Source organism: Scyliorhinus torazame, chromosome 4 (assembly GCF_047496885.1).
Source record: "Scyliorhinus torazame isolate Kashiwa2021f chromosome 4, sScyTor2.1, whole genome shotgun sequence".
NCBI classification, from domain to species: domain Eukaryota; kingdom Metazoa; phylum Chordata; class Chondrichthyes; order Carcharhiniformes; family Scyliorhinidae; genus Scyliorhinus; species Scyliorhinus torazame.
In genome coordinates, this window is record NC_092710.1 from 326,402,734 (window position 1) to 326,430,065 (window position 27,332).

Sequence of the window (27,332 nt, forward strand, 5' to 3'; positions counted from 1 at the left end):
GGTCAAAATTAGGGTAACAATTGGGAAAGGCCAATTGGCATGTTGCTTGGCACTTACAGTGTGTCGCTACTATTAAGATGAGGGCCAAGGAGCGCTTACTCTTAGGTTCTGGTCTTGGCTTTGGGGATTGTTCCCTGTGTGCATTTGGTATCCGAAAACCAATCCACATCAGTCTAGCTGCTAAGAATTTTGCATCACAATACACACGGATTATTAGACACTGGGAACAAATGGATTAAAGATTCACAGGATTGTTACAGTGCAGGAGGACGACATTTGGCCCATCGTGTTTGCACTGAAGAGCAGAGTACCCCGCCACACTTGAACCCATTCCCTGCCTAGTCTGTGGAGGAAATGATTCCTTTTTACACGTTGTTTGCTGGCCAGTAATTCAGGCTTGATGACCATGTCCCCTGGAACCTTTTTGGCCCCAAAACCATTTTGCCTTTCTATCTCTCATTCTGCTGACTCTTGGAGAGTTTTTTTCTCAATTGCATGATCTAACCCTTTCACCTCCCCCATCCTACCCCTACTTGCAACAAACTACACCCTCTTCCTAGCTCTGGGCCATCCTTGTACACCTTTTGAGGAGATGCCGGCGTTGGACTGGTCATACCACTTCATTCACCTGAGGGAGGAGCAGTGCTCCGAAAGCAATGTTTGAAACAAACCTGTTGGACTTTAACCTGGTGTTGTAAGACTTCTTACCTTATGAGGCGGTCAAGCTGGGATCTTTTCTATGTCCAAAGTTGTATCATCCCGGGCAGCACGGTGGCGCAGTGGGTTAGCACTGCTGCCTCACGCCGCCGAGGTCGCAGGTTCGATCCGGGCTCTGGGTCACTGTCCATGTGGAGTTTGCACATTCTCCCCGTGTTTCCGTGGGTTTTGCCCCCACAACCCAAAAGGATGTGCAGCATAGGTGGATTGGCCACGCTAAAATTGCCCCTTAATTGGAACAAATTAATTGGGTACTCTAAAAAAATTTTAAAAGTAAAAAATAAAAAAAGTTATATCATCCCACGGTTAAAATATAAATGGTGTGAAAATATTGTTTACTTTCAGGCCGCTTTCCTATAGTTTCTGAGCTATCCAACAAGATTCTGATAAATGCTCTGTTCCAAACAAATTTGTCCTTTTACCCATTGCTGCGCAAATATATTTCAGTTAGTTATTGCTAATGTTGCTTTGCTTTGGTTCTTCTTTGCCAAGGCCAGTGGGTATGACTGATTAACTCTGGGCTTTATCGACCAAGAAACCTTCTGACCTTCTTCTCCTCCAACATGGGATGCCTGCACTCAGAGTGGGGATGCTGTGGAAACTTGCTTTCTCTTCACTTTGACAGCCACTGCCCTTTCCTCTCTGGAACGTCTCCGTTCATTGAAATATTTCGCCACTTGAGGCAGACAGTAGCCTCCTCTTCCTCAGGAACAATATATTCTTATTCGCTTTTTATTTCTCTTTCACAACTCTTCTAGCACTGACAAAATATGCTGGAAGGAGCCAAATCTGGTTGGACTAGGTATGCCTCTTCCAGTTTCTTTGTGCTCTGACCTTTTCAAGCCTTGCACTGCAACATGAGTAAACTGTGATTCAAACATTCCACCCAGTTGCAGTTTTACCTCCTGCCTTTCCACAGAAATGTAAGAATAAAACCCTGTGGAAACAGGCCTCCCCACCACATTGAAATGCCCCAACTTTGCAGTTAAGTGTGCCTAACCCTACAGGGAAGCAATAGAATCCAATCCTGAACTATTGTGCTGGAGGACAGAGGGTTTTCAGCCTTCGAGAGGGAGGGCTTCCATCTCCCAACTCTGTCCTTCAGATCTTCATCGGGTGTGGCGTTTGTTGGCAGAAGCCTGCGTTCCCTCGTTCTAAAATGTCAGGCTATTTGTAAGTGAAGGAAAAATGTCATTCCACCAGGGAATTTTCTTGGCACATTGCTTAAGCTCTTGACTGAATGCAGGCTAATGTTCAATCTTCGTCTCCGCCACAGATCTGTAAGAGACAGTTACTGACTGACATACTGTCTTGGGGTCATGTTCTCCACCCCCCCCCACCCCCAACCACCACCACTTGGCTTTTAGTGAAAAGTAAATGTGTTTGAACAGTAAACAAGGCCAATGAAGAATCAGGAAACCACTTTGTTTTTTCCACTGCATGGAGTCTCACTCCCATTTTAGAACAAATGGAATTTAGCAGCAAGTCATGAGAAACTGTTGGAGGATTAGGCAGGAAGTTAGAGACAAGAATTGCGTTTGCTACTTTTAATCAGACCGCAGTAAGTTATATGAAAGCTGGGTAAAATTTTAATCTCTGTGCAGTTCACATTTCAAGATCAATCGTAATGTGTAACCAGCACTGATCGATGAGCAATAAATAACACCAGTAGTTCCTTTCATAATGCAGCTGGTTTTCATGCAGCATTGGGATTGGTATCATGGGGCTGGATACTCCGGTCCTCCAGTCGCTTTCCCGGTGGCGTGCCGTTCGTTGGTGGCAGGATTCTATACTCCCACCGCTACTTGATAAGATTTCCCATTTAAGCCACCTCATCTGCTTGGAAACCTACGGGCGGGGGCTGTGCTGCCAGTGGGAAAAATGAATCCCAATGGCCGAATAATTCCACCCATGTGATGTTAGGTTACTGCCCATTGGGATGCAATGGAGGTTTCATGCACAAAATGAAAATGCAATTCAATTTCTGGTTTAAAAATGTGATACACGTACATAAATCAAAGTATTTCAATCAAATATAAGCAGCCACACATCCTGTTTTTCAGACTTTGGTATTGCATGTTGTTTTCACATTATAAAGGTCTTAAATATATCAGTTTCTTTTTTATATAAACAACAGTGTTAAACAAAATACCGAGATAGGCGCAGCAAGAAAAACAGTTGAGTATTTTTTGTAGGGGAGTTCCTGTCATAACCCTGGGTAATTGGTGAAAACCCCAGAGAAATTGCTTCATCAACAGCAAACTGTAATTATACAGAGTCTTTAACCTAGTGAAACATTCCATGGCACTTAATAGCTGTTTAGTGGAGGAGATTAGATAGAACATCCATGGGGATTTCTGGTGCACTTGTCCAAGGATAGGTTCGATGAAATTCAATTAGCAATTACTAACGAAGATTGCTATGCAATATTTGATCTTCATGTTATAGGTCCTGCTCCATTTCAGCTCGAGAATCCCAAAGCCAGCAATTAATTCTGGCACTTATTATTTTATTACAACAAGTTGCATAATTCTGATTTACGATATCGGAAGTTTAATGGGCTATTTTAATGTTGTAAAGGTTCCTCCCAATGCGCTGTGATGTAAGTGATCAGATGTATGAGCGGGAAAGCTGCAATTTAATTCCTCTTAAGTAATTGTTAATGTAGAATGCATTACAGTGGGGAGTGTTTGGGGCAGAGACCATTGTATCTTTTGAGGGGAAAAGTTGATGCACAGTTAGAGCAGAGGATGACGTACGCTGTATGGGACAAGGGAGGGTGGGGGTTGTGGTGGTGGTGGCAGTGAAATTAGATTCGAGTTGCTCCAGCAAAGTGTCAGCACTAAAATGGTGAATCCAGTAAACTTGGGAGAGTCATTATGGGACACGAGGAATCCATTCGACCCATCCAGTTCTACGGTTATCAATTGAGGTTATTGTGACCGACTCTCAGTGACTATAGTACGTTTCAATTCTGAGATGGCAAGGTTTCAAGAACATGATAAATGATAACTAAATAACCATTGGAAGTGGATTTTCAATGTGCTTGGGAACGGAGCTCAAATTCTTAGCTTCAATGTGGCTGCGACGGCTTCAGAAACAATCGTGAGTCATCATGCTCACCCACCTCCAATATTGCATTGAATGCATTTTCAGATGTTACTTTAAAACTCTTCAAACAAAAAACTTAAACTTGTGACTATGCCGAATGCACCAGAAATAGCTTCGGGATTTGTTTGTTGTTGCTGTGAATATGATGCCTCCAGTGACTGGTGGGACCTCGGAAACCTCTGTAGTGTTTTGCCTGACTTGAGCACGGAAACGTAACTTTTAAATGGCCAAGAAGCTTTTAAAAAAAAAAAAAAGTTTAAAATCTAAGGAAGAAACCTCATTTAAAGATGGGCTGTGCTGCCTTGACGATTACTGAATTTTAAAAATGACTTATTTATGTATATATTTATTTATATACATTTTTGCATTTTTTTCCCACTCTTCTGAAATGCACTGGTGGACAGAACGCCCTGAGATCTTCTCCGGTGACTGTTCTTCACATAGTGCCTGGAGAACGGGTGCCATAAAATCTATTCCACAGTGGGGCTGTATATTGGTGGCACCCTGCCACTGTTTGCTCAAGCCAGTGAGTAAATGCATCACCAGGCATGTGTCGATAGTGTGCTGTGCCATGCATTCACCCACCCAGTTGGCAGAAAGTTAGGGCTGTATGCGGGTTACACTGGCGTGAATTTCCACAGGATCTTCCTGTGGTACCTGCCATGGCGGATCTGGAAATCTGCTGGAGGCCAGTGTGAAACTAATTTCCATCCTGCTCATTGGATGCAGATGAAGACCCGACCGGAATCTTACGCTCATGCCCGATTCTCCGCAGAACCAGTGGGATCTCACACCAGTCCAGAACAAGTCTGGACATCGTGGTGTGCAGAAGCCTGGACTTTACCTGAACAATGCCTGGGACTGCCTCCGGAGTTTGGGATGGAGGCCGCCAGCAGCCTTGGACCCCGGAACACCATCGCAGTGGGCGGGGGAGCATCTGCAAAGGTGGATCTTTCAGATTCCGTAACATTTGAGGGGGCCAATTATCCAGCGTCGAGAGGAGGCCCATATTGTTATTCACGAGGTCCATCCTCTTTCAACAGTGGGTCAGTGATGTTGAGCGCCTTTTCAGTATAGCACCTAGTTAGGGTGGCGGGACACACACCACCATTGAGAAATGAGCCCAGGGAGAATTTGATGGCAGTCTGAACATGGATTGGATAGGTGCCTTTTTGGCTGTAGTCAGTATGCGACTTGGATAAGACCATGTAGATTGAGAGAGGTGGAAGGGAGGGGTGGTGACACCTAGCCTGTCTATAAAAGCAAATTACTGCCGATGCTAGAATCTCAAACAAAAACAGAAAATACTGGACAACCTCAGCAGGTCTGACATCATCTATGGAGAGAGAAGAGAGCTAACGTTTCGAGTCTGGATGACTCTTTGTCAAAGCCTACGCCTGGTTGGTGCGAGATAAAGCCTTTGTTTTGAGACTGGCAACAACAGGTGGAATCCAATACGTGTTGGCATTTTGTAAATGAGTCACTTTTTAATGTGTTGGCAACATTCTGTAGTTTTCTGGTCTTAATTGCTGATGCAATCATTGCTGATTCGACCCATTTAGGTGCAGTTATTGAACTGCAGCTGCACGCGATAAATATTAACTTGATCCTGAGTGAGGAGCCAGTATTCTCAAAGGCTTTTACATCGACCCTTGTTTTGTTCAGGTCATGTGAGTAGCAACCAATTGCTGACTCCATCTGTGTTAAAATCCCCAAAGACCTTTCAGGCGTGTTTATGCTATTAATTACTTGCTAACAGATCTGATGAGCAAGAGGATACGCTAAAAATCTGGCATTAGAAATGTGACTGGACTTAAGCGTTACACTTAACAAACAAGAAGTTAAGATGGGGGGAGGGGTGAAGAGAGTGGGCCTCGGTTAGGTGCTCTTTCGGAGGGTCGTTGCCGATTCGCAGGGCCAAATAGCCTCCTTCTGCACTGCAGGGATCCAAAGATTCACATTTCCTAGTTCAGATTATGTGGGTGAAGTGGAATCTATAATAGGGTCAATTGTAGACCATTTTCATTCCATACATTCATTCCAGTTGGACAGTTCAATCACACTGGGCTTTTCTGGTCTCTCCCTGTTGGGGAAAGGTACAGAACTTGCACTCTGTTCTACAGTATTGTGGCAGTGAGGCGACTCAGTCAGACTGCTTTCCATTCAGTGGGGGAGGCAGTGGCATGGTGGTATTACTACTGGACTGGTAATCCAAAGAAACACCGACCTGGGTTCCAGCCCCACCATGGCAGATGGTGAAATTTGGATTCAATTAAAAGTGCAATGACCACTGTCGTGAAAACCCATCCGGTTCACTAATATCCTTTAGGGAAATAAATCTGCCATCCTTCCCTGTCTGGCCGACATGCGATTCCAGATCCACAGCAATGTGGTTGACTCTGGAATGGCCGAGCAAGCCACTCTGGGGCAATTAGGGATGGGTGATGTATTCCACAAATTAATAAAAATTATGCTTTGTCAGTAATGGTGTTTGTGATGTAGTTTTGCTGAGGAATGTTCTATATGATATAGATTCGAAAAGCTCAGTAAATCGTGGTGAATTCTGTATTTATTAAAGTAATGGAAACAAAGAAAATAAAATGTGATTTGCGAGGCAGGACATGTCGGCAAATACACCTGTAAAGAAAATATTTTCAGCAGTACTGGTGGAGGCCGAATCTTCAGCTCCTGGAGTTCTCTGCTTCCCGATTTAGCCCTCCTCCTCCTCCTCCTAAGTTGCTTCCTGAAAGCTGTGTATTTGATCAAACATTTGGTCGCTTTTTCCAATATTTCCTTAAGTGGCATTGTTTTAAATTAGCATTCCCCCCCCCCCCCCCCCCCCCCCAAATTTATCCTCTTCACTTGCAAAGCCAAAAACAAACCCTTAAATTGATAAAGCATATTTCGCAACCATAGGATGGATGCCCTGAAATACTTTTGACACACTTGCAGGGAATATAGCAACCAATTTGCTAGCGACAAATCGGGAACTTGGTAATGATCACATAAGGGGTTCTAGTGATGATAGCTGAGGGGTAAACATTGACCAGGATACCAAGGGAAAATCCCCTCTTCCCTTTACTTGCACCTGAGAGGGCAGATGTGGCCTGAGCTTGACATCTTATCCAAAAGATGACACCTCTAACAGTGCAGCCCTCCCTCAGTACTGCACTGAAATGTGTCTGTGTGGGTATACACAGTTAGTGTGAAGATAGAGTTTCACTTCGTCCAATGTTCTCCATGGTGAAGTACCAGGTTCCCCCCTGGGCTTACAAACGAAGAGCATGCATGAAGTACAGGGCCCTGAAATGTTATAGCGTCAATATCTTACAGAGGGGAGAAAACTGGCAGAGAGAAAGATTTACAAATAAAGAAGAAACCCACTAATTGCAACAAAAAGACTGGGTGTGGGCTCCCGGAGGTAGCTTACTCTCTAATTAGACTCTGGAGCTGACTCGGAGTTCAATGCTAAAGCTTCAACATGGTTTTGCTTTGCTTTGCTTTTCTGCCTCACTGAGTTACTGCAGAGACCTTTTAATTCCGACTCCACCTCGTGCACTGCTTCCAGCTCTAAGCACCGAAACCTAGGGGGACGTACAACTATTGGAAGCAGACTCGAGAAGAGCCATAAGATTGGCACTTGGTTGCGAGGCCTGAGCTCCGTGTGAGAGTTGGGGGAATTTGGGTCTTTCTTTCTTGGACAAGTGGCCTCACCACTCTTGACAGAATGATCCCGGGGCTTTGAGGTTTGCACCAACTTGGCTTCCATTTTGAAAATGAGCAAGATGCTTAAAATTTTAAAATGATTCGATAAGGTAGATACAAAATAAATAGTTACTTCTGCTGGGGAATCGAAAACTAGAGAAACACGTCTTAGTGTGAAAGCAAAAACAAACCCATTTGGGAGTGAAATAAGGAGGCAGTTTCTAAGAAAGGAGGTTTGGAATCTGGAATTCTCTTTACCCCTCCCTGCCCCGGCTTCAACCCCTTAACACACACGTATCAACACTCCGGGGTATAGTTGGAGTTTGCAAGATTTTTTTGTTGTCTACGGTTATCAAGGAAGTTTAATAATGCAATGGTAGCACCCTCTGGGCCAGCAGAAGCTCCAGGTTCAATTTCAGCATCAAGACTTGATGGCCACAGAAGCTGAATTCATAATGTGGCCAATTGGGTTGATTATCAGCCTGTAAATTCTTCCAATATCTCTGATGGCAGGCGGTGAGGAACAGGAGAATTTCCTGGTCAGTTAGACTGCAGAAGACATGATAAACCACTGCAGTATTTGTTGAACATAATTATGGACAAATCCAGTGGATGTTCATGGTCACCAACGCCTTCTTAGGGTATGGTACTTGAAGGAGGAAGGTTTAGAGTATGGTACCTGAAGGTGGAAGGTTATCGAGAGATATGGAGCTCAGAAAGGTAAATTGACTGTAAGTACATATCAGCCAAGGTCTATGGGGCTCCATCTGAGGGGTGGTGTTAAAGTTTAAATAATTATGATGGTAGGACAAATGGACACACGTTCAAACTACTCGTAGGGAAATCAATAATATTTTTATCGAAAGGGTGGTTGATACATGAAAAGCACGTTTGTTCGGAGTTGCAGTCAAAAATCTGGAATTAAGAAACGCTCCTGCCTCAGAGCGCCAGGGACCCGGGTTCGATTCCGACCTCGGGTGACTGTCTGTTGGAGTTTGCATTATCTCCTAATGTCTGTGTGGGTTTCCTCTGGGTGCTCTGGTTTCCTCCCACAGTCCCAACATGTGCACTGATCAATGCGTGGGGTTACGGGGAAAGGGCAGGGCAGTGTGCCTAGGTAGAGTGCTCTTTTGGAGGGTCAGCATAGACTTGATGGGCTGAATGGCCCCCCTTCTGCATTGTAGTGATTTCATGGAATAGATATTGCAGTGGTGGGAATGATTTAAAATGGGCCATCCAGTTATCTATACAGTAAGTTCCTCAGCTGTCGGGGGGCATATTTTAGGGACCGCAATTTGTTTTCTATTGTGAATTGTTGATGCCAGACACCCGGGGTTGGGGGGGGGTGGGGAGGAGGAAATAGAGAAACAATTACATTATTTTCAAGGGTACAGACACGGTAACTTTTTTCCTCCATAATCTAAAATTAGATTATAACCAAGGCCACAGATTGGTAATTTTTCACAGAAAATGATGGAATAGTTGAACACTAGGAAATGAGCTGAGGCTTAGAGTATAAGAGCGGGAGGTTCATAGAATTTACAGTGCAGAAGGAGGCCATTCGGCCCATCGAGTCTGCACCGGCTCTTGGAAAGAGCACCCTACCCAAGGTCAACACCTCCAACCTATCCCCATAACCCAGTGACCTCACCCAACATTAAGGGCAATTGTGGTTACTTAGGGCAATTTATCATGGCCAATCCACCTAACCTGCACATCTTTGGGCTGTGGGAGGAAACCGGAGCACCCGGAGGAAACCCACGCACACACGGGGGGGATGTGCAGACTCCACACAGACAGTGACCCAAGCCGGAATCGAACCTGGGACCCTGGAGCTGTGAAGCAATTGTGCTATCCACCGTGCTACCGTGTTGCCCTTGGTTGTGATTGAGCTGTATAAAATGTTCATTAGGCCACAGCTAGAGTACTGTGTGCAGCTCTGGTCGCCACGCTTGGGAGGATGTGATTGCACTAGAAAGGGTGGCTAGGAGATTCACCCGGATGTTGCCTGGGATGCAGCGTTTCAGCTATTCAGCGTGACTGGTTAGGTTGGGGTTATTTTCCTTGGAGCAGAGAAGGCTGAGCATGGATCTCATCAAGGTGTACACGATTATGAGGGATGTAGATAGGAAGAAACCTTTCCCCTTCGTCAAGGAGTCAAAAACCGGAAGGCATAGATTTAAGGTAAAGGAGCAGGAGATTTAGAAGGGATTTGAGGAAAACCTTTTTCACCCAGAGGGGGGTTGGGAGTCTGGAACTCACTGCCTGGAAGGGTGGTAGAGACGAGAACCCTCAAATATTTAAGAAGCATTTTGATGAGCACTTGAAACACCGTAGCATACAAGGCTACGGACCAAGTACTGGAACATGGGTTTAGAGTAGATAGGTTCTCGATGGCCGGCACAGTCACAAAGAACAAAGAAATGTACAGCACAGGAACAGGCCCTTCGGTCCTCCAAGCCCGTGCCGACCATGCTGCCCGACTAAACTATAATCTTCTATACTTCCTGGGTCCGTATCCCTCTATTCCCATCCTATTCATGTATTTGTCAAGATGCCCCTTAAATGTCACTATCGTCCCTGCTTCCACCACGTAACCTTGCCTCTCGCACCTTAAACCTATGCCCCCTAGTAATTGACCCCTCTTCCCTATGGAAAAGCCTCTGATTATCCACTCTGTCTATGCCCCTCATAATTTTGTAGACCTCTATCAGGTCGCCCCTCAACCTCCGTCGTTCCAGTGAAAACAAACCGAGTTTATTCAACCGCTCCTCATAGCTAATGCCCTCCATACCAGGCAACATTCTGGTAAATCTCTTCTGCACCCTCCCTAAAGCCTCCACATCCTTCTGGTAGTGTGGCGACCAGAATTGAACACTGTACTCCCAAGTGTGGCCTAACTAAGGTTCTATACAGCTGCAACATGACTTGCCAATTCTTATACTCAATACCCCAGCCAATGAAGGCAAGCATGCCGTATGCCTTCTTGACTACCTTCTCCACCTGTGTTGCCCCTTTCAGTGACCTGTGGACCTGTACACCGAGATCTCTCTGACTTTCAATACTCTTGAGAGTTCTACCATTCACTGTACATTCACGATGGGCCGAAGGGCCTCTTTCGTGCTGTAAAACGCTGTCTGTGGGATTCTCGAACGGTGGGAACCTCTGCCCTGCCAGCAACTCACCCACGCCCGTGTGTTTCCCAATTCCGTGGGTGGCCCACAATGGAGGGCCGTGCACTGCGCCGGAAAACGGGAGTGGCGGGACGGGGAATCCCGCCCTGAGACTCTGTGACTAACAAACTTCTGTGAGAAGAAATTCCTCCTCCATCACCCTCTTAAATGGGTAACCATTTTATTCTTGACCATACTTCTTTTGAAACTGCCCCCTCATTCTGGGATCTACTGGGGGAACATCCTCGCAGTATTTACCCTGCCGTGCCCCCTCAGGATCTTGTAGGTTTCAGTAAGATCTCCTCTCATTCTTCTAAACTTCAATGCGAATAGGGCCAACCTAACCTACTCAACCTTTCCTCATCAAACAAACCCTTCACCTCAGGAATCAGCCTAGTGAACCTTCCCTGAACTGTTTCCAATGCCAAGTACGAATAAAAGTCTACCACTATGCTGGTACTCTTATGTAACATGACATTTAAGTGCAATGAGATAGCCTCCTTAAGGGTGTCAAGTTGGTTTGCACGTGAATTTTGGAGCTGCACTGAAATGTCTACATTGTTATTGAGTTGAAATATCATTGGAAGAACAAAGACAACTCTAATTGATTTATCAGAACTTTCCAAATGTGTCCTCTGCTATCAAAATGATAACTACCTCAAGGTTTCAAGGCACATAGGCAGGATTTATTGTGTCTGGAATGGAGTATGATAGAGACATATTTATCACAAAAATACTCATTAGGAATTTTTTTTAAAAATAAAAAAATCCCAAAGTAAAATTCCTGACATGTTTCTCTGCTGGTCAGAGGGAGGAATGTACCAGACTGAGAATCTTGCACTCTGATCTCTCTATGGCCAGGTCACTCTCTATAGGAGTTGGGATATCTGAAAGTTGCATTGGAGAGACAGATTAAAAAGCATGTGTGAGGCCTACAGAATGCACATTTGTCAGGGGAGGCCGGTTTCCCAATAAAAGTACAAACTTTTTGAGGCCAATATGCACTATGGAAAGTGTTGAGTGTGTGTACATGCATGACTCTGTATCGATTTTTATAAGTACTATTAACAATGTACAATTCTCCGACTGTTGAGTAATTTGGATGTCTGTGTTTAATGTTGGTGCTTTCCTGCATCAAAATGGTATTTTATTTGCTGCCAATGCAGATAAGTGATTGTGACGCTGAGTCATGAGGCTGAAGTGCAATTTTGCTTCTGGAGATTTCCTTTATGTCTCTCATTGTTTGTGGCCGGTCAAGGTTTATCCATGCAAAGACTGCATGGCCCCTGTGTTCCCAACCAGCAATCATTTCTTACAAAGGAGTATAATACCAGTTACATTTGCCCTAGTGCAATTTGTTTTCTCTGTTCGCCAGTCTAAGGTTGCCGATCCAGAATGGGAGGAAGGTCCCACTGCCTTCACAATCATCTTTAGGCTGAAATAGGTTGAGGAAGTTGTACTTGCTTCTCGCTCTGTTTTTGTTTTGAAATACTTTCACCTGTCCCTGTGCCTTCGATTTTATGATCCTGTTCCCGTGGCAGCTAGCAGATCCGCCCTTCTCTACCCACTTCGAGCGCAGCCCTTGGCAAACAGTGTTGTACATCCATACCGGTATACTTCAGGATAAGCTGTTAAGCAGATGCACTCTAATTGTGGTGTGATCTGCTGCATTCATGCTCACCACCACATCCCAGCAATCTGACGTTATACAAGTCACTATCTGTAAATTGAACCACTAACTGTGAGAATGTTCAAATGGATTATGGAAAGGTCGCTGCCACCATTTACACTTTACTGAAATCCCAAGAATAAGAACATGAGGAAAAGGGGCAGGAGTCAGCCATTCGGCCTTTGACATTGCTCCGCTATTCAGTACGATCATGGCTGATCGATCTCCCGACTCAATACTTGCTATATTTTCTTCTATTTGTCTCAACTTGGGCTCAGTGGTATAAAAAGCTGTTGAATGAAAAGGCCATGGGTTTCATGCCTTGAACGTGTAAAATGTATGAGTGTTCATTCATTCTGCCTAGATTATGGGGGAGGCAGTTGCGTAGTGCTATTGTCTCTGGGCTGGCAATCCAGGGGCCTCGGGTAATGCTCTGGGGACCTGGGTTTGAATCCCACCGCAGCAGATGTAGAAATTAGAATTCCATCAAAATCTGGAACTAAAAAGTCTAATGTTGACCATGACCATAAAACCATTTTTTTTTTTGTCGTTAAAACCTGGTTCATGAATGTCCTTTGGGAAGGAAATCTGCCAACCTTACCTGGTCTGGCCTACATATGACTAGAGACCCACAGCAATGTGTTTGTTTCCTAAGTGCCCTCTGAAATGGTCAAGCAAACCACCCATTTCAAGGGCAATTAGGGATGGGCAATAAATGCTGGTCCAGCCAGCGACACCCACATCCCATGAACAAATAAAAAACAATGTACTGCCTTTCCAAACCTGTATTCTGAAGCATTCCAAAGCCAATGAAGTGCTTTTGAATGGAAGAGTACTGGGCTAATGGTAAGATCCTTGGCAGTGTGGATGAGCAGAGCGATCTCGGTGTCCATGTACATAGATCCCTGAAAGTTGCCACCAAGGTTGAGAGGGTTGTTAAGAAGGCATACGGTGTGTTAGCATTTATTGGTAGAGGGATTGAGTTTAGGAGCCATGAGGTCATGTTGCAGCTGTACAAAACTCTGGTGCGGCCGCATTTGGAGTATTGTGTGCAATTCTGGTCGCCGCATTATAGGAAGGATGTGGAAGCATTGGAAAGGGTGCAGAGGAGAGTTGCCTGGTATGGAGGGAAGATCTAATGAGGAAAGGCTGAGGGACTTGAGGCTGCTTTCGTTAGCGAGAAGAAGGTTAAGAGGTGACTTAATTGAGGCATGCAAGATTGTCAGAGGATTGGATAGGGTGGACAGTGAGAGCCTTTTTCCTCGGATGGCGATGTCGAGCACGAGGGGGACATAGCTTAAATTGAGGGGAGATAGATATAAGACCGATGTCAGAGGTAGGTTCTTTACTCAGAGAGTAGTAAGGGCGTGGAATGCCCTGCCTGCAACAGTAGTGGACTCGCCAACACTAAGGGCATTCAAATGGTTATTGGATAGACATATGGACGATAGGGAATAGTGTAGATGGGCTTTAGAGTGGTTTCACAGGTCGGCACAACATCGAGGGCCGAAGGGCCTGTACTGCGCTGTAATGTTCTATGTGGACGCCTGTACTGTAGGAAAAGACGGCAACCAACTTACACATAGCAAGGCCCAGACCAACATTGTGATAAATGACCTGTTTCTTAGTAATCATAGTGAAATAATAGATGGTGGTCGGGGCAGCAAAGAGACCCCCCCCCCCTTACTCTTGCTAATATTGCCATGGGATTTTTCATGTTCGCCTGAGGCAGGGCTTTGGTTTTCTGTCTCACCAGAGTTCCTATTTTTCTGCTGTTGTGCTCTCTCTTCCCCACAGGGACACAGTCCAAGTCCCAAGACTTTGGCTAAACATTAACCAAAAGCCAAGGTCTAGCGACCTCCAGGTGCGTGCAGAAGAACAGCTAGAGTTTAATGAGTTAAATGCCACACCGATTATTGGTGCAGAACATTGACAAGCTTCATTCTACTCACTATCGCACTGGGGCTTTAGCTTTATAAGTTGTTTGGAACCAAGTGGGGAGAATGTAGATGCCTGGCGACACTAGGAAACACTCCCTCCAGTCTAGGCCTGGTTCTGAGCTAAGCTGATTCTTCTTGCACGCTTGGAGCACTCCAAACCTGTCGAGTGTCAGGTGTGGCTCAGCTAGTAATACTCTCGCCTCTGAGTGACACAGCCTCGGGTTCAAGTCCTGCTGGAACACAAGCTCCAAGGCTGACAATCGATTGATGCACTGAGAGTGCTGTATTTTCCGATATGTTAAACCGAGGCCCTGTCCGCTCTCTCAAGAGAATGTAAAAGATGCCGTGGCAAGAGTAGAGGCATTCTCCCTGGTGCACTGACCAAATGTATCCTTCGGTTAACATTGCTCACATTGCTGTTTGAGGTAGCTTGCTGTGTGCACAATTGACTCTATGTTCCAACAGCAAGCTTCAAAAAGCGCTTGGTGGATGCATCCAGTGACTGTCTCCTTTATGTAAAGGGGTTGAACTGTGTGGAGTTGACCCGTATCAAATCTGTTTCCTTATAATTCCACATGGTTTTTTTAAAAACGGGGAATGTGTTTCTAAATGCTCCAATTGATTTGAAAGCCCATGCCCTTTAGTTGCAGCGTGAGATGTGTTTCCTTTCTTAAGCATTTCCTTTTTTTAAAAAAAGGTTGCAGTTTCAGTATGAGTTGGTTCTCTTCTGAAACTTCCTCTCGTGATTTTTCTCGTGATGGTTATTTCCCAATCATGATGGCTCAACTGACCACTGTTTGGCTGCTGCAGTGTGGTTAAGCATATTCACAGGCTAAAAGGAAAGGAGGAACCTTTTTGGACATTCTTACATTTGTAAACTAACTTAATTAAAAGCAATACAAGTGTTGCGTTTGTCAATCGCAAAATCATAGAACTGCAATAAGTTTTTTTTAAACCGCAGTTACTAAATGCCATAAAATACTGTGTAACTCCCAGCCACAATGTCGGTTTAGTTGGAAGCCACCTTTTGGCCTATTTTGATCCTTCAAAAATGACAACTGTGCTATTTTCCCATTATGGCAATCGGGCAAAAGTCCATTGTCCTGCGAGCAACGCTCTTTAATACAACCCTATTGCACCCTCTCTAACAGAATACTTCTGACACATGCTCTTCACAACCCTCAGCCTCTTGACTTGCTCTTCTATTGTATTTAAAAGTGTCGCCTTGAAACCAATTTGCTTGGCTCTGTGCATCTTATGGCTTAAAGAAACACGTGGAAGAGAAGAGTGTTTTCTTTAGCTTTCCAGTGAAGAGCTTGTACCCTTTATGGTGCCCCCTGTGACTTGTCTTTAAGTCGAGATTCTCAAATCCTGTCTCAAATGGAAAAATCGTGTAATCTAAATTTTGTGTTGGCTTCTCAAAAGACTAATGTTCCATGAGCGTCTTCAAAATCCTGACCACAGTTCCCTTTAAAATGTAGCTGTTCTGCACAGCCTGTCTATTCATTTTTTTTGTGTGGCCCTGCATTATTTGTCTAAGATCAGGCCTGCGCGGTAACTTTTTTTTAAGGTGTCTATAAGACCACACATCCAAGCAGTTTTGTGGTAACACTGATTCTCTATAGTCAACATTGCTCTTTCTTTTACCATTTCTGATTTGATTTTTTGAACTTTGTGCTTGTATTTAAATGATGTTCAATTAAAAATATATTTTTCGTAAAAAAAACCCTGGTCGACATGTCAGTGTTCATCTGTGGAAAGAGAGCTGGGGCCTGTACTGACGATCATCTACAGACACATTCAAATTCTTTATCTAAAGGCAAGGGATCATAAGAGCAGAATTAGGCTATTCGGCCCATCCAGTCTGCTCCGCCATTCAATCATGGCTGATATCCCCATTCTCCTACCTTCTCCCCATAACCCTGATTCCCTTATTAATCTCTGATTCCCTTATTAATCAAGAACCTATCTATCTTTCTTCCCCTTAAAGACACACAGTGATTTGGCCTCCACAGCCTTCAGCGGCAAAGTGTTCCACAGATTCACCACCCTCTGGCTGAAGAAATTCCTCCTCATCTCTGTTTTAAAGGATCATCCCTTTAGTCTGAGGCTGTGACCTCGGGTTCTAGTGTCCCCTACCAGTGGACACATCAATAATTTTTTTACAGTCCAAAATGGACAGGTCTTCACAAAGTTGCTTTACACTGTAAAACTTCTGAATGTTCTGCCAATCAGCCCAGGGTGTATATGTAGTATTTATTTTGCAGGCTTGTGTGTACCTTGCATAATAGCAAGGAGATTACCGCACCATGCCTGACAGCTAAGATAGCCAGAGCATATGGAAGGGTTATTGGGGTGGGTCTACTGCTGCTGTTATCAGTTTGCTCATAACCTGGATTCTCAGTATTCTCAGTAAAGATGTAGCAAAACGCAATTCCGAGAAACACCATCTTGTTTCAATAAGGCCTTTGGCCTGACTCTTGGTTATGTTTCTGTGTGGGGGTTAACTTGTTGAAGGGGCGAGGTTGCGGAGGGAGTGTGGGTGTGGTTGGGGCGGGAGGGGCGATAAAATAGCCAACTCTTCAGTGACTTGGTCGTCTGGAGCGACCCTGGGGCACTGAACGCTCGATTATTGTTCACCAATCCCGAGAACCGGAGGAATATTTGTGATGTTTTCAAACTGATGGATTGGAGTGCAGCAGGCAGACCTGGGGGAAAAACCACTTCCTTAAAACCTTGTGGGCAAAGTTTCATGTGGTTGTGTTGCCCAGCGATCAAATGCTCATGTTCATTTTATTTCTGCAGTAATTTGGAAGCAAAGGAGTTGAGTGAGTTTTTCTCGATCCAGGCACCCAAGTGTGATCTGTGGAGTTGGGATTTGGGGGGTGGTGGTGGTGGGGTGCCGTTGAGGTAGGTAGCAGAGCAGTGATTTTGAATATTCACACAGTGCCAAGTCTCTGCTTTGTTTTGCTGAGGTTGTAATGATCACCTGCGGAATTAGCAGCAAATCCCCAGCCCAAATTAATGTTTGAAAGTTTCTCATTCTCCTCCAGAGTGCCGCATTGCGCAGATTGAAGAGACTGATCCCTGTTTTCTGAGCTGCACTCGCTCAAACTGTGCACGGCCTGTAATTAAAACCCTCTCTTGCAGACTCACCAGGTCTGTGGGTCCCTCTTGCTCTTTAGAAAATGCTGTCGCCATCTGACAGTGATGATTTCTATTATTAACCCTTGGCCACCATTCCAGTGCAAAAAATTAAATAAACTTGCCTTGCGTCCTGCCCACTCTGCGTTGGTCCCTGCAGCTCGTGCCTGTGTTGTGTGCTTTATGTGTGTGCGCCTCTGTGTATATGTGCTCTCTATCTTGCTCTGTCTTTCTCTCATTCTCTCTTGTATTGGGGCACTTCAGATGTAACGCTTTAGCTGTGAAGCATCTTGAGGTGGATGGTGCTACATGCAAGTGCTTGCTCTAAAGACGTCGCAGTGGCATTTTTATTCAAAGGGGCTGGTTTAGCACAGTGGGCTAAACAGCTGTCTTGTAATGCAGAACAAGACCAGCAGCGCAGGTTCAATTAGCGTACCAGCCTCCCCGAACAGGCGCTGGAATGGGGCTTTTCACAGTAACTTCATTGAAGCCTACTTTTGACAATAAGCGATTATTATTAAATGTTAATTGAGTCGATTATTGAACACCACTGGGTCACTTGGAGTGTTAAGTCATCCAGAAGCACTCCGCTAAAGGCATTTCCAATGCCTTTTGCAGAAGAAAAAATTGGTCAGCAAATCAAACCACTGGCAGTCAATATAGAGGTTTTTGGGAGACTTATGCTGTGCAAATTCTCTCCCCCACATTGTCACTTGGCTTCACCCATCTGTCTACTGAAATGAATATTGCTTATTGTCACAAGTAGGCTTCAAATGAAGTTACTGTGAAAAGCCCCTAGTCGCCACATTCCGGCGCCTGTTTGGGGAGGCTGGTATGGGAATTGAACCGTGCTGCTGGCCTGCCTTGGTCTGCTTTCAAAGCCAGCGATTTAGCCCTGTGCTAAACAGCCCCTGACTGTCCCCAGTGCTGCTGTCACTTGACACTTTAACAAGCTTTGCCCATTTCCGTGTGTAGCACCATCGATCACACACGAGGCGAGACGTAGAGAACTTCAATCGAGGCTTTATTGAGCAGACTTGTTCCCCAGCAGCTCAGTCACAGAATGCAGCTGCGGGGAGTAAACCGGGTTCTTATACCCCGCCTGTCTGGGTGGAGCCCAGTAGGTGGCAGATCCAATCGGGACCCAGCATCTGTCCTCCAATAGCTCCTCGGCATTCATGGTGTACCGTATTACCCCTAATACATACCACCACACCGTGTGAATTCTGTGTTGAGCCATTTCTATTCTTGTTTGAGTAAAATACGAGTGGTAGTTCAGGGGGTATTTTTGGATTTCCTGTGTATCCCTTTACCAGATAGATGCAGATGACATTCTCAACACGACACAGCGGCAGGGACCTAACGGCCTCGCCTCGGAGACCCCGAGTGGACGCCGTTTAGAACTGGTTTCCACAAACGTGGACCAGTCGTACCGGCACTTTGGTGAGAGTGGGGTCTTCTGGGAGATCGGGGGGGGGTTCCTGGGTGGTGGCGCTCCAGGCAGGGTGGGAGCCTAACACCCCGCTGTATCTCGGACATTGTGGCACTGCCAGCCTAGCACGCAGTGCCAAGGTGCCCAGGTTGGCATCTTGACCATGCTGGGGATCAGTGCCCATATGCGGGGGGGGGGGGGGGGAGGGGCCTCAAGGACCCCCTAATTGGTAAGTTGGGGCATTGGGGAGGTCTTGAGGCCGTGGTGGGGTGTAAATGGCACTCTGATCTCCTCTTGCACTGGCGAGCGGAGCTCGTTAGTGCAGGAAATTTGACTAAGTATGGCCTCGGTGGGGCGTTCCTCACTGAGGCCCAGAAATGAAGCAGAGCCCTGTTTAATAGCGGGGTCCTTCTTGGTGCTGCCAGCGCTGGGAAACACCAGGCTAAACGCTAGACACTGGCCTCTGTTTCATTTCCATTAAATCATAGTCTCCGTTATTGTGCTACAATTCTATAGTTGCCCAACAACCTTCTGTCATGTGGTCATTGCTCATTGATGAAGGTGGGCGGTGATCAGTTAACTGTATGGAAGTCCTTCAGCCCCAACCAGGCCCTGCTACCTACGTGCATGGCCTATTCCTGTTCCTTCATATGCACTGTCTGCTCCTGTTGCTGTGAAAGGATCACCTATTTCTGTTCCCTATGTTGCTCTAGGCACTTAAAAGAAGGGTCAATTGTAGCACCGTTGGTGCACACGGCTGATCTCAGTCCAACTTCATGGGTTGAACTGAGGACCCCCTCAAGTTTTCTGTGTTTCCCAGTTCCACAGCACGGAGCGTATTTATCTCCCTCACAAGTGCTCAGCTTTTAAATTAATTCTCACAGTGGTATGTTTCATATGCATGCCTAATGAGACACCTCAGGAGAGGGAGGAACCATGAGTGTATCCTCGTGTTATAATAATTTGTTGCATTGTTACCGTGGGGGAGGGGGCTAGTGACCACCTTTTGAGGAGGAGGTTAAAAACATAGGTGCTTTCTGTTTTTAGTCCTTCTGAATCTGTGAGGGGCTTCAATTTTAAGCTGACTTAAGAAAATGTCCCCACTTTTGTGATTGCAGACTGTCGAACAAGCTGCTGGTAATGGCGTCACGATCACCGGTAATAAGACCTTTAACAATTGGAACTGGCCCAATGCGGTTATTTTTGCTGCAACGGTCATCACCACCATCGGTAAGTTACCTCACCGGCAGCAGATCTGAATGTCACAAGGCGGCCCCACTGCATGAGCGGATCATTCATCGTCTTCTCTTTTTTTCTCTCTCTCCCTCTCTCTCTCTCTCTCTCTCTCCTCCCTCTGCTCCCCTCACCTCTGGCGACAGGGTATGGAAACATTGCACCCAAGACTTCACAGGGACGCCTCTTCTGCATCTTTTACGGGCTGTTTGGCACACCGCTCTGCCTCTCCTGGATCAGTGCATTGGGGAAGTTCTTTGGAGGACGAGCCAAGAAGCTGGGTGAAGCCTTGACCAGGAAAGGCATGAGTCCGGTAAGGGCTATTAGCTATTATTTCCTCTTCATTACGGGCGTTCAAAATTCCAAGTAACTTTCAGCAGGCGTACCGGGGATGTCCTTGTAAGATTGGTAAAAGGTTTATTCCTGAAAGGAACCCCGCAAGTTTAAAAAATAAATATCAAGCTGAGCCAGACAAACCAGGAAATTAATATGATGCCCCAAAAACAATTCCTCCCTCCTGACCCCTATCCATTGGCCTCATTCATCAGTCTATTTGTTTGACAGAATGTGACTGGAATGAAATACTTGCACCGGTGTAATGCTTGCAATAGCTTGAGGATGTCACCAACTACTTTACAGCCAATTCATTATTTTTTTTGAGTGTAGTGTGTTGTAACATGAAGAACGCAGCTGCCAATTATTTTCCAGAGCCAGATCCCGCAAACAGCGATATAACCAGATAATCAGTTTTAGTGACGATAAGCAGTTGACGGATAGATATTGGCCAGGATCCCGGGAGGAACTCCCTTGCCCTTCTTCAAGTGACACCGTGCAATCTTTTGCATCCACTTGAGAACATCGACAGGACCCTCGGTCTGACATCTCGCCTGAAGGATGGCAGAGTGCTCCCAGCAGAGTAGTCCACCCTCGGAACTGCACAGTGGGCTTCGGCTAGTTTATATGCACGAGTCTTTGGAGTTGGTCTTGAATCAGCAGCTGCATGACTCAAAGGCAAGCCTGTCATCAACTGATCCAAAAGCTGGAAAAGCTAGTCCATCCATCATGGTTAGATAGCATCTGTAGAGAGAGAGGGCAGGTCAAGATTTTTGTTTAATGTGCTCAGGCAGTACAGCTAGGATATTTAGGGCTTTTGAAATGCATACAATTATCACAGATTATATATAAAAATGTGGCCAAATTGGCTTTCTTGGTACGAAACCATCAAATGAAATTGGAGATTAAAAGGTGGGAAAGCACTTATAAGAAATGTAACCATGTCAAAGTAATTGCTATTATGGGGAGTAATTGTCCTGTGCATTCCTCTGACCTTGCTCTAATGCTCTATTTGATCCTTTCATTTAATAGCGGAAGGCTCAGATAACCTGCACGGCTATTTTCATTGTTTGGGGTGTCCTGGTGCATCTGGTAATTCCACCCTTTGTCTTCATGGTGACTGAAGGATGGTCATACATTGAAGGCTTGTACTATTCTTTCATCACCATCTCCACCATCGGATTTGGAGACTTTGTGGCAGGTAAGCGTCATATTCTGATTAAATTGCCTCTTATTGGGTTATGCGTATAGAGTTCGCTTTCAAATCGAGTCATTTTGGAGATTGAAATGATGGTGAGACTTGAGTACGAAGACTTTATTTGTTTGAAAAATGCCTGTTCCACACAGCGCTTTGCAACAGTGTCATCTGTCACAAATCGCCGTGCAAGAGCCCAGTAGGACTCCGCTGCCCACTAACCACTGTTGTAGCACCACCAACATAGTGCACAAGCTTATATCAATCTGCAATGTCACTGCTTAACCTGGAACTCCTCCAGCGGGCACACAACTTCAGAGTGGTAACCACTTTCCTTCCACTGTGAAGCTGAATGAGTGCCTGAAAACATTTTCGGCTTTTAGCAGAAGGATCCAACAAACAGGCCAAGGCAAGAATGGATGAAACATTCACTACAATCAGCATCACCATTCTCTGGTCCCAGCAAGGCAAAGACCCTGTCACGCCTTGCTCTTTAAAAGTTGTGGGGTACTTTAATTTTTGTAAAATGGGGAAGCAGAATGCTGGGATGTACAGTTGCTGTTGATGATATTTGTTCACTTGGCCCTGAGCTGAGGATAGACATGTTTTACACTGCAGAGAGGGGTGAAACACTGGAGATTCTTGGTGCCATTCTCAAATAAGGGATGCATGACGGGATGTGTAATGTGATGATCTCTTCGTGCTCCCACTGCCCACCTCATGGTTTACTATACACTTGCAGTTTTAGCCATGTAACGAGGGGAGAGGAGCTGAGGTTTACTGTGTGATGACCAGAATGAGTAATCCTGAGGTGGAGAGTCGAGGAAAACGAGACGAGAGGGACTCTTGCCCACCAAGAGTTATCACTGCTTTACAAAGACAGCTGCCTAACCTGTCCTGTTGAGCAGGTTGGGTGGAGTAAGGGAGTCCTGACTGCCAAAGCTGCTTCTCTTTAACTTTTGACCCTGGCCAATTCAGCTGTTGGAACGAGTATCCAACTGCATTACTGCAATTCAAATTTCCCATCCAAGGCAGACTCCCAGTAAAGAACAGCGAGTGTCCCCTCTGAATATGTGTCTCAGGGAAATGGGGTGGGGTGATCCGGTGAGAAGGTAAGTGCAGTTGATAAGAGATACCCCCTTCAGCTTGTCCAGTTTTGTCTCAATCTGGCCAGCTGGACTTCAGCTTGTGACCTTCCTAAGATGTGTGCAATTGCATGAAATAGTGGGTTGACTTTTCTTTCAAAAATCTCACTTCCTCATTCCCTCTTTCACTAGTTCCAGATTTCTGAGGCTTCTCCCTACAGAGTAGGAGGGGGGAATTAGGGGGTGGGTGGGGGAGAGCTATTACCAGGCTGCTCTTATCAGCCTCCTCATCTCCCACCAGCCAGCATTAGTAGGGCCTTTGAATCAGGATGTTCAACTTTAATGCCAAGAGGCATGTGGCCTAACCAGACCTTGTAGCAAAAAAAAAGGAAGAATAAAGCAATTTAATACTTGCATGAATAAAATAAATTCATGACAATTGATATCTTAGATTTAGATGAATTTTCATTACTTTGTGTCTACTTGAGATGATTTTACTTTGATTTTCAGTTCAATAGCTGCAACAATATTTAACTGTCCACTTCTTTTATAGGTGTTGACCCAAACGCAAACTACCATATCCTTTACAGATACTTTGTAGAGCTGTGGATCTACTTGGGTCTGGCATGGCTTTCCCTCTTCTTCAACTGGAAAGTTAGCATGTTCGTCCAGGCACACAAAGCCATCAAGAAGCGGCGGAAACGAATGAGGGAATCTGTGGTAAACGTGTCGAACACCCAGCCTCTTGATTCAAAAATGCCAGAATCTAAAATGTCAGACTCCACTGAGGTAAACATATTTCGCTTCCTTTCCAAAAAACAAGAAAGCTACAATGATCTCATCAAGCAGATTGGCTCAAAGACTTTGAAAAATAACAGCAGCAAACTCCTGGGTGTTCAAGGCTCTGCCAAACCCACGGCTAAGGATGAGGGGAACGGTAAACCTGCAACGGTTCAGTTGAGAAAAATAGGCTTGAGAAGATTCCGTTATGAGCCACCCAATCTACCTGCCGTTGAGGACACTGAGATGACAGCACCGTTAAATGAAGGAAAAGACCCGAACACCCGGGCGGATTGCACCACGCAAGAGAATCAACTGGATAAAACCGCCCGGGAGGATTGTTCGGTGTGGGACACGCGCGCCCGCCCGCCTTTGTTCTTTGAGAATGTCAACATCAGATTCATAGACGAACAAAACCTGCTCAGCGACGACGAGAAGATGGAACTGTCGCTGGATGAGAACATGGTGGACGAGGGCGAGTCTGATGTCCTGGTGCTGACACCAGGCACCGTCCACTCAGACTACCAGACGTGTCGTCCACCTGACTACGAGCAACTGATGAACGGGTACAACAAAGTGCACAACGTTGAAGTGGTCATATAACCAAAGGCACCTGGGGGACTCCCTTCTCCAAACTTCCTGGTCCCAGTTTGTTCATTCAGCAGCAGGACTTGAGCAAAAGGCGGACAGGTGGCGGGCGGCACCCTGTTAGTTTGGAGGAGCTGCTCGTGACAGACACTTGATTGTACAATCAAAACGCTTCCCGAGACACGAGCACAATCCCTTTTTCTTCGAAATAAAAATAAGAGGCCTCAGCTGAAAAAGAAGCACTCCTCTTCTAAACAGGAGAGCCAGAGAGCAAACTTTCCAGCATAAATGTTGACTGGGATGGAAACTGTGACGGAAACTAAAACGTTTCCAAGTCTAAAGATATTCAAAGAACTCTTTTTTTATATACTGTTGTGTTTTTTTTCTTTTGAATGACCGGTTTAAGAAACAAGCCTCTTTGAGCAATTGTTTTTGAGCCAGGAACTGTAGGCGTTAAAGAAGGCAGTTGCTTTTAGTTCCAAGGCTGTACTGGCACAGAGAAGCTTCTCTTCAGACCTAGATTCAACGATGTATGAGTGGAAAATTCAGAAAGCTCGATTTATTTTATTTTTTTTTGCTACTGGAAAATTGGGGATGGGGGACCTAGGTCAAGATTCCCAGGCTGCTGCACTTTGCCAAGCCCCTGTCCTTGTCACCACGTTACAGCCACATGGCCTTAATTTTGACCTGCACCTTATGAGTGACTCTTTCTGTATATTTTTGTACATATTTGTTTGTGACTTTTCAACAATACTCCCAGAGACAAATGTTTATCTGGCCTTGGTTATCTGCTACAAAATCCCAAAGAAAAGCAGCTGCCGACTGATGGCCACTGAATAAACCAAACAATGTTTTCCACACGCTTTGCGATCTGAAGTGATGAAATTGCAGATGAAAACCTGGTGATGAGCATTGGAAGTAGCCTATGATGAACTCACTAGGACGAGACTCCTTTCTCTTTTCTACTTCCCCACCCCCCCAACCCCACCCCCCGTTCTGTGCCCTCCACATGTTTTTGACTTGTAAATAGTGGTGCGAATGAGCCATTGCACCTTCCTGTTCTCCATCCTGTTGCACGTTGAACTGTTTGAACATACACAACAAACTTTACCAGTGGAAACTGGAATACCATTTTTTGGCACTTAATTGTTTACATTTATTAAAACCTGGTACTCATTTCAATGACCGGTGGATGGCTATCTGGTTTTGGAGGAAGGGGAATGAGCGATGAATTTGGGCTAAGTACATTGCTCGCTCCCAAGTATCGAATTACTACAGGCATTGTTGTCACTGATATTCATTTGTTGCTGCGGTTGTTCAATCAAAGAATATATCGGTCACAGAATGGAGCCGCTGCTGGAACTCGGTTTAATTGTGCTTTTCCACTGTGAACTAAGATAGCATGAGGAAAAAGGCTATTGTGACCTCTGTGCCCCACTAATCACAGGCTGCTCTTTCTGTTTTTGGATTGGTGAGAATATTTACCAAAATGGCACTGTGTCCTCAAGGCAATGAAACCGTAAAATCTGTGAGGCCGGGTTCCCAACGAGACCTCTTGCCCGACTGAGGCAAGGATAATGCGCAAGAGATCATTGCAGCTTCTCCACATTTGCCTTGTTTTGCCTAACGTCGATGACCATTAAAAGCTCCCATTCTTAATAAATTGCTGTTTCCTTTTGAGAATATCCTGCACCATTGTTGAGGAATAATATGGTCAGGCATTGATGTGTTTTTAAAACTTTATTGTTATGAATTGAAGGAGCTCGATGACATTAAGGATTGTAGAAGTTTTTACAAAGTCTAAGGTTTTTTTGTTGTCTTCACAGTGTCAATTTTTAATGCGTGGAAATCGATTTAGATGTTCCATAGAACACACACCCCACTTGATGTCCTGATATTTTAAATTACAAATGACGCCACTGAAGAATATTTGTGTCTCTCCTGCACAGTTAACGGTTTAACAACAATCTCTAGACATAGGGCATACTCGTCCCTTTTTATCTTGAAGGTTAGGTGAGAATGTACTTGTTATGGAAATTTAGTGCAGAGGAACAAGGACAACAAGCCGCTCGCCTAACCCTGGCCAAAACTCTCCTTTCCTTCATGGAGACTCACTCGCAACCCTCCTGCGTCCCCGCTTGAAACATGTATTCAGTAGAGTCTTTCGGCATCACTGTGTTTAAAAATAAAATCCAGAACATGACTACATGTGGAATACTGGAGGCCTGGTAGCAGGAAGTCTGTGAACAGAGCAGGGGCTAGGTCACCTCACGATAAAACTAAACGGACGTCGTAAACTATTGAGAGCAGAAACCGAACGCAGGCAGCGTGTATTATTACCAGAAGTTCATAGCCAAGCTCATTGATCATGTGATAATGAGCTTGGAAATGCCAGTCACTTTATTTAAAGCAGCGTTTGGGAGAAAAATATTACAGAAGCAGTGAGAGGCACGGTGAATTGATAATAGTCCCAAATGCCCAAGAAGGAAAACCTGCATTATATATAATTTTCTCAAGGGTGGTTAGGATCATATGACTTTTTCAAGACTGGCTGCAATACTAAGGTAACCTTTTAAAGGTAAAGGAAGAGTTAAAAGCTTTTCCTATCGCTGTGTCACTCCATGTATTGAGAAACTATTGAACTCCAGAAGCCTGTTTGTTGTATTTATTCCTGGAATTGTCTTGTATTAAGTGCCGTCCTTTATGGTTCTCTGTATATTGTGGACCTAATTTATTTCTATGTTCATTTCAGAATGTAAATAAATTTTTTTATATATGTATATACAATACTAAATGTCTCAGCAGCCTTTTTAAAAACAAAACAAGAAACTACCTCCATTCCCAGGTCTTCAATATTGTGGTATGTAAATAGTAATTTTGCAGTACAGAACTTGAATATTGCTGAAATAATGACACTTTTTGTAGAAGCTTTTCATCTTGCACTCATCAGGACAATCTCAAGAGTATAATGCCAGGGGGGAAAAACTACTTGTGTGAAGAGAGTGCTAATTAGCTGGCAAGTAGACTCTGGTTGGTTGTCATGGAGTGTGCACCCTCACGTTGGCATTTTTGCGATTGATGAGGGCAGGATGAAATGCTTCGACATAATGTCTCTTATTCAGCAATAATGTTTTACCTGCTTCAGTTTCCCCTTCCTTCCGTGATGGATCCTACAAGCCGGTTCAGACCTTTGCATCATAGAATTCACTCCTGCATTTATCCAATAC

At 45.0% G+C, this 27,332-nt stretch overlaps 1 protein-coding gene across 4 annotated transcripts in view; it reads left to right on the plus strand.

Annotated features, from left to right (window-relative positions):
* The window catches only part of kcnk5a (potassium channel, subfamily K, member 5a), a 38,655-nt gene extending 11,756 nt beyond the window's left edge, over positions 1 to 26,899 (plus strand). For all 4 annotated transcript variants that reach the window (XM_072500182.1, XM_072500184.1, XM_072500185.1 and 1 more), the window contains 4 exons: positions 20,010 to 20,121; positions 20,271 to 20,437; positions 21,490 to 21,658; positions 23,291 to 26,899. In XM_072500182.1, the coding sequence (XP_072356283.1) occupies positions 20,010 to 20,121; positions 20,271 to 20,437; positions 21,490 to 21,658; positions 23,291 to 24,120 (1,278 nt within the window). In that variant the 3' untranslated portion in view covers positions 24,121 to 26,899. The remainder of the gene's footprint in view (positions 1 to 20,009; positions 20,122 to 20,270; positions 20,438 to 21,489; positions 21,659 to 23,290) is intronic.
* The last annotated feature ends 433 nt before the right edge of the window (positions 26,900 to 27,332 follow it).